The sequence below is a fragment of the Sturnus vulgaris genome, chromosome 2 (assembly GCF_052056855.1).
Source record: "Sturnus vulgaris isolate bStuVul1 chromosome 2, bStuVul1.hap1, whole genome shotgun sequence".
NCBI lineage: Eukaryota > Metazoa > Chordata > Aves > Passeriformes > Sturnidae > Sturnus > Sturnus vulgaris.
Window position 1 is genome coordinate 63,766,232 of NC_142244.1, and position 15,839 is coordinate 63,782,070.

Consider the following 15,839-nt stretch of genomic DNA (forward strand, 5'->3'; position numbering starts at 1 on the left):
CCCCAATTTGAAACAGTATCTCTACTCCTTTTTATTTACTCCTTTATAAAAGTAATTACTTTTTCAGTCCAGAAAAATAAGTAATTTTGTTTTCACTTGTTGCAGCAGTTAACAAAAAAATTACTTACTTGCAGCTGAACTGAGTTATCCTGAAGACCTTCTACAATAGGAGAGAATCTATCAACATTCCTCTCCTCTGCTGCTGCTGTTACAGCTTCCAGAATTTTTTCAAGGCTGTGAGAAAAGAAAATTGTTTCACTCAGGAGAGATATTTAAACTTGTTTATTTGCTATCTTAAAAGTCATGTTGCCAAATTATTCATCTGCCTCAATTTCTTGTAAACAAATTTAGGAGGTTTAAGCAATACTTGTTTCTTTTAGAGATTTTTGTAACCAAAGAACAACTTACTGGATTACAAGGCTTAAGAAAATTGTACTAATAAATATTAAGCACAAGAATTGCTGCATAACTATTTCCATCTTACCAGATCATCCAGGTATGAAAAAGAAAACTCACTGATATGACCATGGTAAAAAAATCACAAAGGTATTCTGAAAACTGACAATATAATACAGATACTACTTTCAAACCTAAATTGAAAATTTTATCATTTCATTCAGATATAACTATTATTTGAGATATTGTAAAATTACCTTACTATTTCTTGCTTAAATACAGTACTTACATGTTTTCCTCTCCAACAATGCACATTGCAGATAAGAGTTTAACTATATCCGTCATCATGTTTGTTTGCTTGGGATCAATTGCTTTGGTCAGCAACAAAAGGCTCCTCTCTTCTCCCAAAATTCTTTCCAACCCATACTAAATAACAGAAGAACATTTGTAAGGAAGGGAATCCAAATGGCTATTGACTATCGAGTAATGACACCAATGGTTCCCCCCAAGTAAGTATTTCAAATGACATTTAAGTCTGTGAAATAATCAAAAAAATAGATCACTTATTCGGTAAGAAGGGCATATATCATCAATGAAAGTTTACATTATTGTCTTGGAATATTTCTGCAGAGAGGAAGTGCCAGACTTCTGGCAGACAGAAAGAAATTCAAACCACAACTGACCAACCCACCACTTCAAATTGAACCAAATTATATTCACTGTGTACCTTATCTAATTGAACTGTAGTGATTTAGTTTCAAGATTAAATAAAATCACATACCTTATTATTCATGAAGGCTCTCAAACACTGTATAACTTTATGCTGACTCCTCTTCACAAGTCTGTCCTGACTGAATAAAGCAAAAATTTAGTGTCAAAAAATGCTCTTTAAATATTAAGAAAAGCAAACAGTTTTATATTAAATCCTTACTTTTTTGTCTCAACCAATCGTTCCAAAACATCCAACAGCAGTCCCAGACCTTCTCGGCCAAAGTTTTCAACCCAGCTAGAGAGAAAGAAAAAAGACATTTGAAAAAATTGACATTTCAAAGACTAATCACAGTGAAAGAAAATTTTCACCATAAATAAGAACAGGTGTAACTGGATGGTTTTAAACCCAAAATATCTCCAAGAGAACACAAGAAAAATTTAAAATTTCAGCTACTACCAAAGACATCTTTTGATGACATTAAACCCTTGGCCAGTTGTTTCTACATGAGACAGATGCTTCATGGTCCTGCTTAGTATTGCTCAAAATCCCTTGATATCAAATACAAATAATGGCACACTGACAGCAGCACTTACAATTATAGGAAGAGAAAAACAGATTTTTTTTTTTCTTCTAAAAGTAAAGATATTATGAACATAGATTTTCTCTTTCTTGGATGGGTGTTTTATTCTGAAACAGATTAGGAAAATAACTAACAACTATTTCTGGCAAATCTAGACACAACTGTTCTAAAGATAATCCGACAAGATTCATTTCTTTGAATATTTTTTATTAGCAGAATTATGAGCAGCCACTTTGCTGTACATCCAACAGCTGGGAATGATCAACTAAAGTACTGATGCATTCTTACTGCCTTTACCTCTGCTTCCACAAGAGAAAAAAAACGACTTACACTATCCAAAGAAAAAACTCAGTTTTTTGTCATTCTGACAAAATACTAAGTTATCATTGCCTCTATTTTCAATATATTTATTAAAAATGTCCTGTTCATGAAATTCAATCTATTGCAACCATTACACAAAAGGAGAAGAAATAGTTGCAGATAACTAGTTATCTCTAATAATATGTACAGCTAGATCACTTGAGCCACTTTTATGAACTGTGCTGGCAACTGTGAGGTCAAAATACCTAAATTATTTACCTGCATATTAGTGACCAAGATTGTCCTTTTAGAAGCTTTATTTTTATAGTGATGAGAAATAAACAGAGCTTTTTGCAGTAAACCATAGATTTCAATACCTGTTTCTAACTACCAGAGAACAAACTACTCAGTAACGATTTAGATTTTCTCTGTGAACTAAAAATACAATTTACAAATAAAGACTAAATTAAAACCCTTCGTCTGAATAACTCAGGCTACTGTAAAGTGTGTTTCTTTCCACATGAATCATTACATATTCTAAATAAGACAACCCAATTCAGAAACAAATTAATAGAAGGAAAGAAGCAAATGCCCATAGAGTAGACCCACATCAGTAACTCTGCCAAGCCAGACGCAAAGAAAATTGTTCAATCCTTTTTTAATCATGTCCCAACATTTAATTTGTATTATTTTAAACTACTCCCTAAACAGTTTCCCCAAATCATGTGTTCAACCTTTGTCTTAAATGGTAACTCTAAACAAAAGGATGCGAATAGAATAGAATAGAATAGAATAGAATAGAATAGAATAGAATAGAATAGAATAGAATAGAATAGAATAGAATAGAATAGAATAGGGAAAAAATACAATTTAAGAAAATAAAGTCAGCACTCGCAAATCAAGCTGCATGGAACAAATCAAAATTAAGACTGATCAATGATTACTAAAGAGTTAACTTTCCTTCAATAAAACATAGATAAACTGTGCTTTCTTCTGTACAAACTCTACAGATACAGAAAAAAATACCAGAAGGCAGGAAGGAAGAAAGCTTAAAGTACACTGGACAGAAGCAGCAGCACACATTTAGAAATATATGTTTTCTGGTGAACAAACTTACACCAACATGCCTAACTTCCATTTTTGATCACTCTAAGTAAAGTAGGTTAGAAGATCAAAGACTTAGAAAATATTTCAAAAATAAAAATGAAATTACTACTTAGCACTAGAACACAAAGGGAACTGCTTCTGCACCACATCTAATTTACCTTCTCTTAGTATTACCTTGTACAGATCAGCCAACTCTATTAAAAATAATAGACCTACAGAGGATACATAATCAATGAAAAAGAAAGACATTACAGTCATTCACTAATGCATACATACTCATTAATTGGAAAACCTTGAAACATGTACATCTACATATCCATTAATTTTAATCCATTAAGAAATTAGAATATGATTAATCTCTTCAACATGTCTAATGATGTTACCTGACAGGATTACTAGTCAAGGACACACGGAGAGATTCTAAGCAAGTGACTAGTCTTTCATCCGTTGACCCAGATTTTAAATCCTGAATAAATTCTTGGGGAGAAATCTTCCTACTGTTCTTGAGACTTCCCTGAAACACAGAAAATACACTTGTTTTTCATTTGGTGCATACAGAACTTAAATAGATTATTAATGGCTAAGCTTCTTTTCGGTTCCTTGAAAAATATATAATGTAGACCTGTAAACCTGTAACTGATGCCTACCTACTATTTGCCAAATACTGACTAAATTTGGTCATTTTATGAATAAATTTATTATCAGCAGACAAAAATACCAGGCATCAAATGTACAAATTTATCACACATACTCAGTGAAATAAATTTTTTGTATTGAATAGATTCTGCTTATGCATTGCAAACATCTTAATGTTCAATACTCAATGGAAGAAAAAGCCAATTATGAGGTCCTATGAAGAATCAGAGGGCACATGTCCAGAAGGGTGACTACAGTCACACAGGCATATAGAGCAAAGAAGCAGCACATCAGAACAGTCAGCGTGTTACTGCAGTACCTTCTGCTCTTGCAGAAGTACACAATCTTGACATTGAAAAATAAGAAGTCTAGTCCACCTAATATCCATTTCACATGAAGGATACATATATTTTCTACAGAACATATCTAAATAGATAAAAGCAGGCATACAATGGCAGGCATCCTAAAACTTAGATTTGAATTAATTCATTTGCAAGACTCCTTTTTTGAAAATAGAAGCATAACTGTCATGTTGCACAAAGAGACTTACTAAATAGTTCCTGATTAACTAGTGGCTTAAGTCAGTAACTGATGACAATTAGACTTGCAGTGCAATAATAAGTTGAAATTATTCACCATAAGTGGTGAGGTAGTTTCATTATATTATTATAGATAGGTTCATACAGATGATGTTTTCTCCTTTTGTTAGATCTTCAGGAAATACTGAAAAGTAATCTTTTCTTCTATGAAGTAGAAAATGATTAAATAGTTTCTAGCATAGAAATGAAGTTAAAAGCTGGGAAACGTGGTTGACAGACCAGACTGCTGAGCTGCCATCTAGAGGGACATCAACAGACAGGAAAAATGGGCAGAGGAATTTCACAAAGTTCCACAACAGAAAACTAAATCTTGAACCTGAGGAGGAATAATTCCATGCAACAGCGTGTGCTGGGGCTACCAGCTGGAATGTATACTTGTAGGAAAATAGGGGGTGTGATGGATGACAGGTAAGTGCATCACCAGCTGGTTGAGGGAGATGACCCATCCCCTCAGCTCAGCAATGGTGAGACATCTGGAGAATTCTGTCCAGTTCCTGACTCCCCAGCATGAGAGACATGGACATATTGGAATAAGTCCAGAAAGGGCTGTGGACACAATTACAAGAGAAACTGTAGTACATGGACAGGCTGGTAGAACTGAGATTGTTTAGCCCTAAGAAGAGAAGGCTCAGGAGAACCCTATCAGTGAAAGGACAAGAAGAACAAACTGAAATACAGGAAATAGGTTAAACATAAGACAAACACAAACTTCTCCCCTCCTCCCTCTCTTTTCTTAAGCATGAGGCTAGTGAAACACTGGAACAGGTTGCTCAGGCACACTGTGTAGTCTCCCCTATCAGAGATATTAAAATTAGAATAGATAAGAAGTTTGATGCTATTATTTCCAGAGGTCTCTTCCAGTCTAATTCTATTCCATGACTCTATGACAACAGAACATTGGGAGCTATAATAGTCTCCACTCCAACGATATTTCCTCAGACTTGATAACAGGTGCTCCAGACACTAAAACAAAAACAAACAAAAAAGCACAAAACAAAACAAAAACAAAACAAAAAAAAAACCCTGCTTCCAGGAATCATCTCAAAAATATAACACCTCGTGTATTTTGAAACACCATGAGTAATACATGGAATGTCATTCTGAACGTGCCTCTGAATTGATGGATATCCCTACTTGCTTAAGTATGAGGGTGACTTCCAATAACTATGCTCCACAAAAAAAGTAGATGAGATGTACAGCAAAGGATGAGGGTTGAGGTGAGAATCTGGAAGACATCTAGAGAAAATTTTTAAAAAATCAGTAACAATAAATGTTGCCACAAACAAAAAGAAACTCCGTATTTTCGGGTTTTTTTCATGGATCTTTCCAGCTGTACTCTGCATAGTTGAGATAACAGACTGACTAGAGACAAAATGACCAAACAAACTCCCAGCAGCCTTCCTGACAAAGTATTTAACTAAATGTTACAAGAGAGCTGGAAATTTCAAAAAGTCTCAGATATTCTGCTGGCAGCTCCTGATGTGCATACACCACTTGATAAGCACTACTTTTAAGCCTAAGCATATGGATTAACATCCTGCATGGAGAATCTGTCATTTCCAGTGACTTCTCCCAGCAGTTCCTGCTGTAAAATTGACAAAACTGATGCAATCAAAATACTTATAACTTGTCAGTAAAATCGCTTTCTTTTGATGCACAGTCATATAGGACAGTCATATGGACAGGACATACAGTTAAGATGGTTAGAAGATATTTTGCAAGGAATTTAATATAATCAATGACAATATGTGCAGTGTAAAGGTCCAATGGGACAGGAACCCAATCAGACTAGAAGAATTCACTAGAATGACATTTCAGAAAGCCTCGTGTGACCTGTCTGAAAACAGTGTCACATGCAGCAGAGACTCACATCAACATCCAGAGAGTAACCAGTTATCCCATTTCAGACTCAGTTCCCCACTGGAATATTACCCTATGCAAAAGAACCAGCAAACTGTGAATGTCTGTAAAACAATCTACCACAGTGCTAAGTACCACTTACTCATGGTTATGCCAAAGTTCTGCAACATAATAAGAATATGATACATCTGCTGGTGCTTAAATAAAATGAGAGCTGCATTCGGCACCAATTGTAAAACAGATTATATTCGCTGTATTTCAGCATGAGAAAAGCTGCTTAAGTTCAAAATGTTCAAGTTAACTGAGAAACAGGAAATATCTTGAGGCTCAGTGCCTCTAGAAACTTAATTGCTCAACTGAAGAACTGGTCTGTGAACAGATGCAGCATGAAGTCAGCATTAATTAATCTAGTTACAACATTACAAGGGTGCAACATGAACAACAAAAACAAAATCTTGAGAAGAAAATTCACTTTAAAAATCCAGTCTGTGTGCTTTGAACATATAAAACAGCAAAACCTATGGTTGAGTAACATGATAGCAATTTTACTTTTACTTCCCCTTGAATATTAACCTCATAACATGGAAATTTATTTTCAAAACTTTTCTTTTCTGCAAGTATTATTATGCAAAGAAGTGTGCTTTGTGATTATTGAAAAGGACTTGTGCACTTCTAAGAAAGAGAAACCCTGACACTGAGGTCAATGATAAAGCTTTGATTACAGTAGAGCCCACTTTGATCATCAGAGGCTGTTTCATTTTCATTTGCTCATTAGAGATGCAGTCTCTATTCTTCATTTTAATAGTTTTTAAAATTATAACTGCTTTAAATGAAACATGCTCAGTACTCTCCATAACAGTTGTGAATGAGCATATCTTTCCCAAGGCAAAATATCTTAGTACCCATCTCCTTAAATTTCAAGAAGTATGAAAAGAAGTATGAACTATCAAAATAAGTTACAGCAGTATCACTTAGAGAAGGAGAAGTCCGAGATAGTATTAGCTGCACAGAATAGTCAGGAGCTGTGTGGCATTTCAACTGTTCCAAAAAAGTATGACACTTTCACAAAGTCAAGGTACACCTAAAGTTAGCCAAGTACTCTTGGGGTGCAGTGCACTATTCTCACTAGACTCAGAATGCACTCAGTCCAACTAACACAAGAAATGAAAGAGCATGCCAGGAACAAAGACTTTTCAATGGCAAAGGAAGGAATTTTCCATCCCAATAGCTCCAGCACTAATCTGAAATCATCTGCAGCACAACTGGATCAAAGTACTGAATCTGTGCCTCACAGAAACAGTTTCTCCCAGTACACAACAGATGAATGTCACTTCCAGTAAATACACAACAGCAGAAAGAGATTTCGGGAAAGACAAGTTTCCCTGCTTGGATTGGTCTTTAGTCATCTCCCACCACAGAAAGAGGAATACTGGACTAGCAGCAGAGGAAGGGAACAAAATGGAGAAAATGTTGTTGAGAGCTTTATGGAAAACACACAAGACAACAGTGTGTGGGAACAAGTCACTGCCCTGGGGGAGGAAACAGACCTGTCCTCTTCAACAAAGTACCTTATACAGCTGCTTTGGGCACTGTGCAAGAAGCTCCATTGCCAAAACACAACTGTGACAACATTCACAGAAAAAAGGAAAATTGCAAACAGCACTCAGAAAGAAGGCTCAATGAGACCTACTCTGTGGTCAAGAAGCAAAGACATGAAAACCTTTTTCTTGATGAAGACAGCCTTAACATCACCACCATCAGTATGCTAATAATTTCAGCAACAGACATGAATGCAGCAACTCTGCACAGACAGTCATGTCCTATTATCACATCACTTTTTAGATCAAACATTTGAGGTCATAAAATACATACGGATGCTAGGGGTGCCAATGACATATAAACCCTCACATGCTATTTTGGGTAGATACATTTCAAGAATGTTGTAAGATTTACTTGTCTGAAGTTTCTTGATTTCCCATGCAATATGTCAAAAAAAACCCAAAAAATAAGCTAGACCTAATCTTCTGGTATTAAGGACCTGTTAAACTATAGAAAGACTCATAGCTTTGGTAAACTCAAATAAAGTAATCTGCAGGCAGTTCGGTCCTGCACAAGGCATACCTACCTTCCTAAAAGTGCTAAAGCATTACACTAATAATGTATGTAATGTGAAATAGACAGTAAGATAAATAACCTCAGTTAAATTACTATATTTAATGTTTTAATTTCTCAGTATTTAGTTATAATTACATACGGGCAACTGATATCTCTAGTTACACACAGCAGTGAGAGCTGAAGATTCAAACATATGAATTCTAAAACAATCAGAATATCTGATAAAATATGGATTAGATATGCAGCATTTAGCATGGGAATCAGTTCCCACTCTGAAAAAACTAAACAATTTTTCTTATGCCAACTGCATCCTTAATTTGGCCCTTACATACAACTCCTTGCACTGCTTTAGAACAACCAGTCATTCTCTCTATAGGTAAAAAATGGACAATAATTGATTTTGTGCACAACACCTCCATTATCAACTATTACATAGCATGAAACATGAATCCTATTTTAAGTCAGGCATGAAAAAGGCTCATCATTTGAAGAATTCTTTTTAAACAATGCTAGAAGAGAAAAAGGTTCACACCAAACTTTTTCAACAAGTTTTTGCAGAATCTTTCCAACTCTACTCTTAGCCATACCTTTACCAAAAAGAAATGTTGGTTTCTGCATAGAAGACACATTTCAAGTACAAGTGACTATCTGCCACTGTATCTTGTAAAATAGTAAGATAGGCACAAACACTTTTAAAGGGCAATATGAGAAACAGAAGTGAGTCAAAGGAATGTAACTTGCATGCATCACTTTTTCTGTCCAACAGGAAATAATGTAAGCTTTTAGTCATTTACTTACAGACTTGGAAGCAGTACTAATATATTGCATCACCATTTCTTTTTTTGTATTAAAATCCTTTTCTCTCAATGGCATCTTCTTGTCTTCATTTAAATTCATATCTTCCTAGAATGGGATAGGAAAAAAGAGAAAAAGCAGTCTTAAATGCCATACAGACACTGAATTATTTAAATATAAGAGACTGACAAGCAAAATAACGACACAAAAATACAAACTGATACAACTGAAAGCTGTTATACAACTTCTCATAAGATGTTAACCAAAACCATAAAAATCTTTATTCATATTCCCTCTGAACTCAGAGTGAAAAAAAACAAAAACAGTCAACTAAGCTAGGATTAACAAATGCATCACAACCATTTTTAGTACACTATCTTCTAAGAAAAGACTTACAGTTTCACACATACATACACTAAACTATTGAAAAGCATTAATACTTCCCAAAACATTTATAAAGGTACTCAAACCAATATTTTACATATTTTTAATTTCAATTTTAATTTTTAATTTTAATTTATTCCATAATTCTCTTCCTCTATTCCCAAATGCTTCATCTTAGGCAGCAAATGTGGTTTGCACTGAAACTAGTTTACAAATTAATAATCACCTTTGCAATAAACAAGATCTAAATTCTTAAATATTAAATCAAAACCTTCAACTGCTATCAAAACCCCATCATACTACATTCACTTCAACATAAATCCAGAGGTCATAAAGAGCAGAGAGAGACCTACACTCAAAACCACACAAGTGATACTTCTGAATGTCACTAGCATTTCTGACACAGGGAGTTCTACTGTTCTAGCCTATAAATGCTCTGCTCATTGTAATAAGTTGCACATCTGTGAGAAATGGTATTTCTCATCATGGTGTAGGTTAAAGAATAAAAGCAAAAAAAAAAAAAAATAAAATAAAAAGAAAAGAAACAAAAAAAAACCCGCAAAGAGTTTTCAGGAACATTAAACAATTTTGGCACACACATATAAAGCACATACAGCATTACTATGTGTATTACCCAAGCTTAGCAAGAATTACTGCAGTTATTTTCAGCTGAGACTCATGAGGTGAATCCTCACCAGCTTTGGCCAGAGCTACAAAATCAGTCAGTAACTATCTTGATATTATATCAATAGTTATCAAAGTTATTTCACTGAGTCAGAAATCAAAGACAAACAGCACAGACAATCCTTAGATTATATATTACAAAACATTTTACACTTTTAGTATAAATTCTTAGAATTTATACTACACTGAAACTTAAGTTTCCTTAGTCTTTCAATAGCTTTCATGCTGGATAGAAGAGAATGAAGCACAGTTCCTAGAAACATTTACACTTTTATATAAATCCAAGCTTTGAGAAATTATTGCAGAAAATGCTTGACCCCTGTCCTGGTTTCAGCTGGGATAGGGTTAATTTTGAACTTAACTTGAACTAAAAAACAAATAACACCTTTTCACATTATCAGGTAGCCATTTCAAAGTTCATTCTTCTATTTAAAGTAGTTTGTTTCAGTCTTGCTCTTTCATGTTTTCTGAAAAGTAGCTTCTAAAATAAAAGTATCCAACTTCTAAACACAAAAAAACCCCTCAAAAATTAAGAAACCTCTCAACACAAACTGTATTCCATAAGCCTAGATATAACCGCAGGTTAACTTATGGGAAATATTCTGTCTGTGTGTGCAGTAAAAAGTAATTTCTTTGTTCTTGTTTTTAACAAATGAGACCTCATTAAGACAATTAATTTATACAGACTAGAATGATACAACGGGCACAACAGATACTGCTTAGTTAATAAAATACTTCACCTCCATCCTTTATTTCTTAAATAACTTCTTAAATAGGTAAGCAATATCTATTTGGAAAATAAGAATATATCATTTTACATGGATATTTTCCTAATACCACTAACAGAAATTAAAGGAGCTAAATGACAATTAATTATTATCTTTAACTCTCTGGTTTTATGAGCTCTTTCATAATTTTTGCCATGAAAACCACTCAAGACGCCACTACATAAAATATTGGGAGAAGGAAGCCATATGCATCCAGGAAAATCCCAAATACAATGTAAGACATTCAGTACACCCTAAGAATTTAAAAACTTCCCCCTTCATTACTAACTTGACTACTAACTAACACTGACTATTTTTTTGTACAAAATTAGTTCTAAAAGCCTGGCTACAACACTCAAATTGTTCATCAATCCACCCCTCCAAATCACTTAATTTGATCAGAACAGCAAACTAGAGGCTACAATATATAATTAGCTATGTAATCTACTGTGACTAAACTAGCTTTATTCCAGCCCATTCAAATGTGGATAATCTGAAAAATCCTTTCTGTAGTACATGTTATAGATAAAACAACACTGATAAAGTAGCTTAATACAAGTTTAAGTGCTTTGTTATTCAATGAAAGTAGGAAAGCATTCAAATTATCCAGATGTCATCAGTACTTTAACATATTTTGCAAAGTAGTTTTAAAATTGGAATTAATTATTTTAGGATACATGGATATAAGCATCCATATTTATCTAGACACACAGCAGTAGGTTTCTGAGGATTTATTGAAAGTTTCTATTTATTTATGGCACAGTATAAGATCATAGACTATCTTATACCAGAATGTCTGTAGGATGGTAGAGAAATACAACCTAAATGTAAGGAGTGTATGGAAGGAGGCACACCTTCAAGTTTTATTAAAAAGAACTCTCCTAATTCCTCACATTTGAGCAACTATCAGTTACAGTGAAATTTTTAAGAGAAGCAAGACATCAAAGTATACCAGGAAAAATGAACCATTTGGCAACAAGTACAAATACAAAAGTTGATAACAGTTACTTATTCCTTTCCTTCACCAGCTTAACCATGAAAACCCTGAATGTTATGCTTCAATTATAGCTCTCAAGAGTTCTAGAAAAGCTTCTTCAAAACTAAACTATCATCACTGAGTACTAGGAAGTACAAATTCCACAGAGGTACTTCTCTCATAGCACATTTCATTTTCTCCACCTGCCAGTCCCTGGTAGCCCCTTTGTATTTCAAGAGTTACTTGTTACTTGCTGTGAGGCAGCAAAAGAAATAATATTCTAGGCATCATTCTCCTTGTTAATGTTCTTTTGTGCTCTTCAGATTTCAGTTACTCTTTTCTTATGGCCATTCCGTGTTTAGTTTTCAATTGCCCAAAATGTCATCATCACGACAAAAAGCCTAACCTATTGAGGTGCTACCAATGCCACATGATCTTTGTGACTGCTCTTTTGTAGTGCACTAACAATGACAACTAAGGAAAGAAGCAAATTTGCAGACAAATGCTGCTTTGGAGGCAAGTCTCTCTTTCTGTGCAAGAGTAACATGGCATATAAATTCAGAACTAAATGTGGCTGTGACATTTGAAGGTATAAAATCTCTTTGTAAAAGTTTCAGATCATCTTAAAAGGAAGAAGGATCCCCCATTTCTTGTTCCTCCTCAAGACATGTTGCATAATCTCACTCCTAATTTATTTTAAATATACTTGGACCAAAAATTTGCAAAAATAATTCCAATACTTTATTTCCTGAGAAGCACCCTAATAAACACACAATTACAACTCAAAACAACAATAATATTAATAATTTAGATAAAGATTAGAACACATGCACAGAAAAATGTGTTCCACTTATCACTTAGCCATGTCGTCATTCTTTAAGTAAAAGAAAGTGTAAGACTCTTACCATCATTTTTTCAAACAGTGCTATGATTTCTCTTTCTGACAGTGTTTTTGTAGCAAAATCCTCCTGGTCCATGGATGTGGATGACCAATCTGTAGAATGTGACTGCTTCATATATGGTAGAGGAGGTCTTTCTTTTTTACTTCTTGGAATTCTTATACTGGCAAATCTATCCAGCTGAAAAAATAAAAAGTATAACATATAACGTACTAGTTCCATTCTGTGTAACACTAATTAAGATGGGTATTCTTGGAAATTGAACATCCTTTTTCTTCTGTGGTAGCTTACCTGTTATTTAACTGCCTTATTCTAAATGCTTTTCCTAAAGATACATATGATGGTCAGTTGCCTAGCACTGGATTTAACAGACCAGAATCCCATTACATTAGAAAGAAATCATGCAGAACATCAGAATTTTACAGAAAGTTTGGAGGAACAGATATCTACAAAACCAATTTATGAAGAATTCTTTCCAAGCGTTACATGTAGAATACAAGAAAGCAGGCTTATTTACTAAAAAGCGTAGTTTTAAAGTGGTTTTAGTCACCCAGAAACAGCTGTACTCCTTACATGGCTACAGAATATATAGACATGTAAAGAAATTACTTTTTATTAAAAGACAAGTTAGCATAACTAAGACAGAGTTCTATTTATTTTCTTTCTATTTCTTTTTGCATCACGAATTTAGTGCCTTTGTTCCAATTATTTAGAAATTAATTTTGGAGAAACCATTGACTCCTCTATTAAAGTTACTTAGAGTACTTCAAGAAATTTATGATTTCATGAATGATCCTTATGGCTAATCCCCAGCACACATAAATCACTCCGGCTTTATTAGCCCTTTCAAGAGCCAAAAACCTTCTTTAGAGAAATGGTTTGGGTTGTGGGATTTTTTAACTGGTTAGACATTTATCAACTTTTTGATCAAGAGTTACTAAGTGAAACTTTACGCATTGTCAGTGCTAGAGCTTGTGTGTTTTAAGGTACATGGGCAAGGACCAACAGAAGCCAAAAGCAGCTGACACATAATGAGATGCACTACTTCATCATCCTTGTAGCACCCTTTTGAACAGACATGAACAGCAACATCACACTTGTAAACACAAAAGAAAGCTATGGAAACATCTGATGCATAAGAGATTTTGGACAAGATTTCAACCATATCAACAGACTTCTGTCTTGGAATGCTATGCAAAAATATTCTGAGGCTTCAATATATCTTTAAGATAAGTATCTTGAGACAAGTACATCAGTTGCCAAACTAAATGATAAGTAAAATTATTATAGCATCTGTGGAATTAAGATCAGAGAGAGCAAAGAAAATCAGTAGCAAAAATTGGGTACAAGTGTTCCACTCTAGTCAGAGCAAGAATTGACTATCAGACATCCATGAAGAGATGTTTGGAGGAAAAATATAAAGACTTTAATTCTTCCTGCTCAAAATTTAAAAGAAACAGTTTTTGGAACATAGATTGTTTGCTACTCACAATTGGCTGTAGAACATACAAAAGCCAAAAATTAATACAGCATAAGCATAAAAGAGCTCAGGATGGATGATGGGGCCCTTCTGTGTCACATCAAACCAGTAGGGAATGAGGAAGAGCATACTCTACAGGAAAAATTACATAGGCAAGACCCAGGAAGACAAAGAATGAAACAAAAGAGAAAGGGAAGGTAACATCACTGGAAGAGTAGTCATCAGTGGCAAAAACCATCTTATATCTTGACTAGAAAGCAATTCCCCTTCCTGCTTTTAAAATCAAAAGTCTATGGTAAGCATGGGGGGATGAAGCCAGACTTCAAACTGAAGTGACTAGACTGGAATTGTAAAAAAAATTCTATTATATGAGAGTTTTCTTTTCAAGTAATGTCTTTCACAGAGCACCGATGAAAGGCAGCATACCTGCTTCAAAGAATGAGTTAGCCAGTACCTTCTCCCTGCCTCCACATCTTCACTATCAAGTGCATAACCTAAGACACAAGTCATTGTATTTGCAGATGGTTCACACACAGACTTGAAACAGGTGTAAAGGGAAGACACTTGGGCTGAAATAATGTATTTCAGCCTGAGAATCAATGAACAGAAAACAAATTTAAGACAGATTTTAAGACACATTTAACAGATTTAAGACAGCTGTGCCCTAAATTCCTTTTCCAGGAATGCCTTTTCCAGGATCTCCTGAAAAATCTCACTCCCTTCTTTACAGTCTGTGCTCCCCAAGTATCTCCTCTTCCTTCTCCTTCTCCACAACAGCAGTTGTTGTTGCAGCAGCAGCAGTTCTGGCCAGGCAGAACCACCATGAAATACCCATGCAGTCTCAGAGGTCCACTAGAAACAGACAGACTTGTTAACTTTTTCAGGGAGAAGAGCCTATTCTTCCTTGAAAAGAGATATTTCACTTGTTCTCATTTTTAGTTTATGTTCTGGTTTTAAGCTCCTCTTGAATGTATAGTAGATGTTTTGCATCATTATACATTACACTGTAACGTTCATATTCCCCATATTCACCAAATCCTGTACCATTCATCCTAGAGGAATGCACATCTTGGAATATATTTGATCAGGCAGAATATTTAAGAGAAATTGAGATAACAGGAGTATAAGCACATTTAAACATGTGTCAAACTAATTACTTTAAATAATTTAAAACAATGTCTAAAAAGAAGATTCCCATACATTAATAAAAGGGAATTCACAAGACTTGCACAGCAGTACAATGTGGATATTCTACACATACTTCCCTTTTGAATTATACATTGATAGTGCTTCAGAAAAGTTAATACCTCTCAGTATTCCACACAGGCAAATAATTTCATGGTCCACAGAAAGCACTATACAGAAAGAATAGAAATTTCATTGCTTGGGTGTAATGAAATCTACCACTGATGCTGCTGGCGATCCAAGTACATAGAGGAGGAAATGGCAAAAAAAAGTTCAATAATCTTCCGTGTTACACCAAAACATTTTAAATCAGGCTAACCAACAGGCTAGAGCTAAGCTTAGCTTTGATACAAAGTTTCACTAC

General features: G+C 34.5%; 1 protein-coding gene across 2 annotated transcripts in view; it reads right to left on the reverse strand.

Annotated features, from left to right (window-relative positions):
* The window catches only part of DIAPH3 (diaphanous related formin 3), a 202,819-nt gene that overhangs the window by 168,068 nt on the left and 18,912 nt on the right, over window positions 1-15,839 (reverse strand). For both annotated transcript variants that reach the window (XM_088159730.1, XM_088159729.1), the window contains 7 exons: window positions 12,817-12,990; window positions 9,104-9,208; window positions 3,479-3,609; window positions 1,328-1,402; window positions 1,178-1,247; window positions 686-822; window positions 129-234 (listed from right to left, as the gene is read on the reverse strand). In XM_088159730.1, coding sequence (XP_088015856.1) covers window positions 129-234; window positions 686-822; window positions 1,178-1,247; window positions 1,328-1,402; window positions 3,479-3,609; window positions 9,104-9,208; window positions 12,817-12,990 — 798 coding nt within the window. The remainder of the gene's footprint in view (window positions 1-128; window positions 235-685; window positions 823-1,177; window positions 1,248-1,327; window positions 1,403-3,478; window positions 3,610-9,103; window positions 9,209-12,816; window positions 12,991-15,839) is intronic.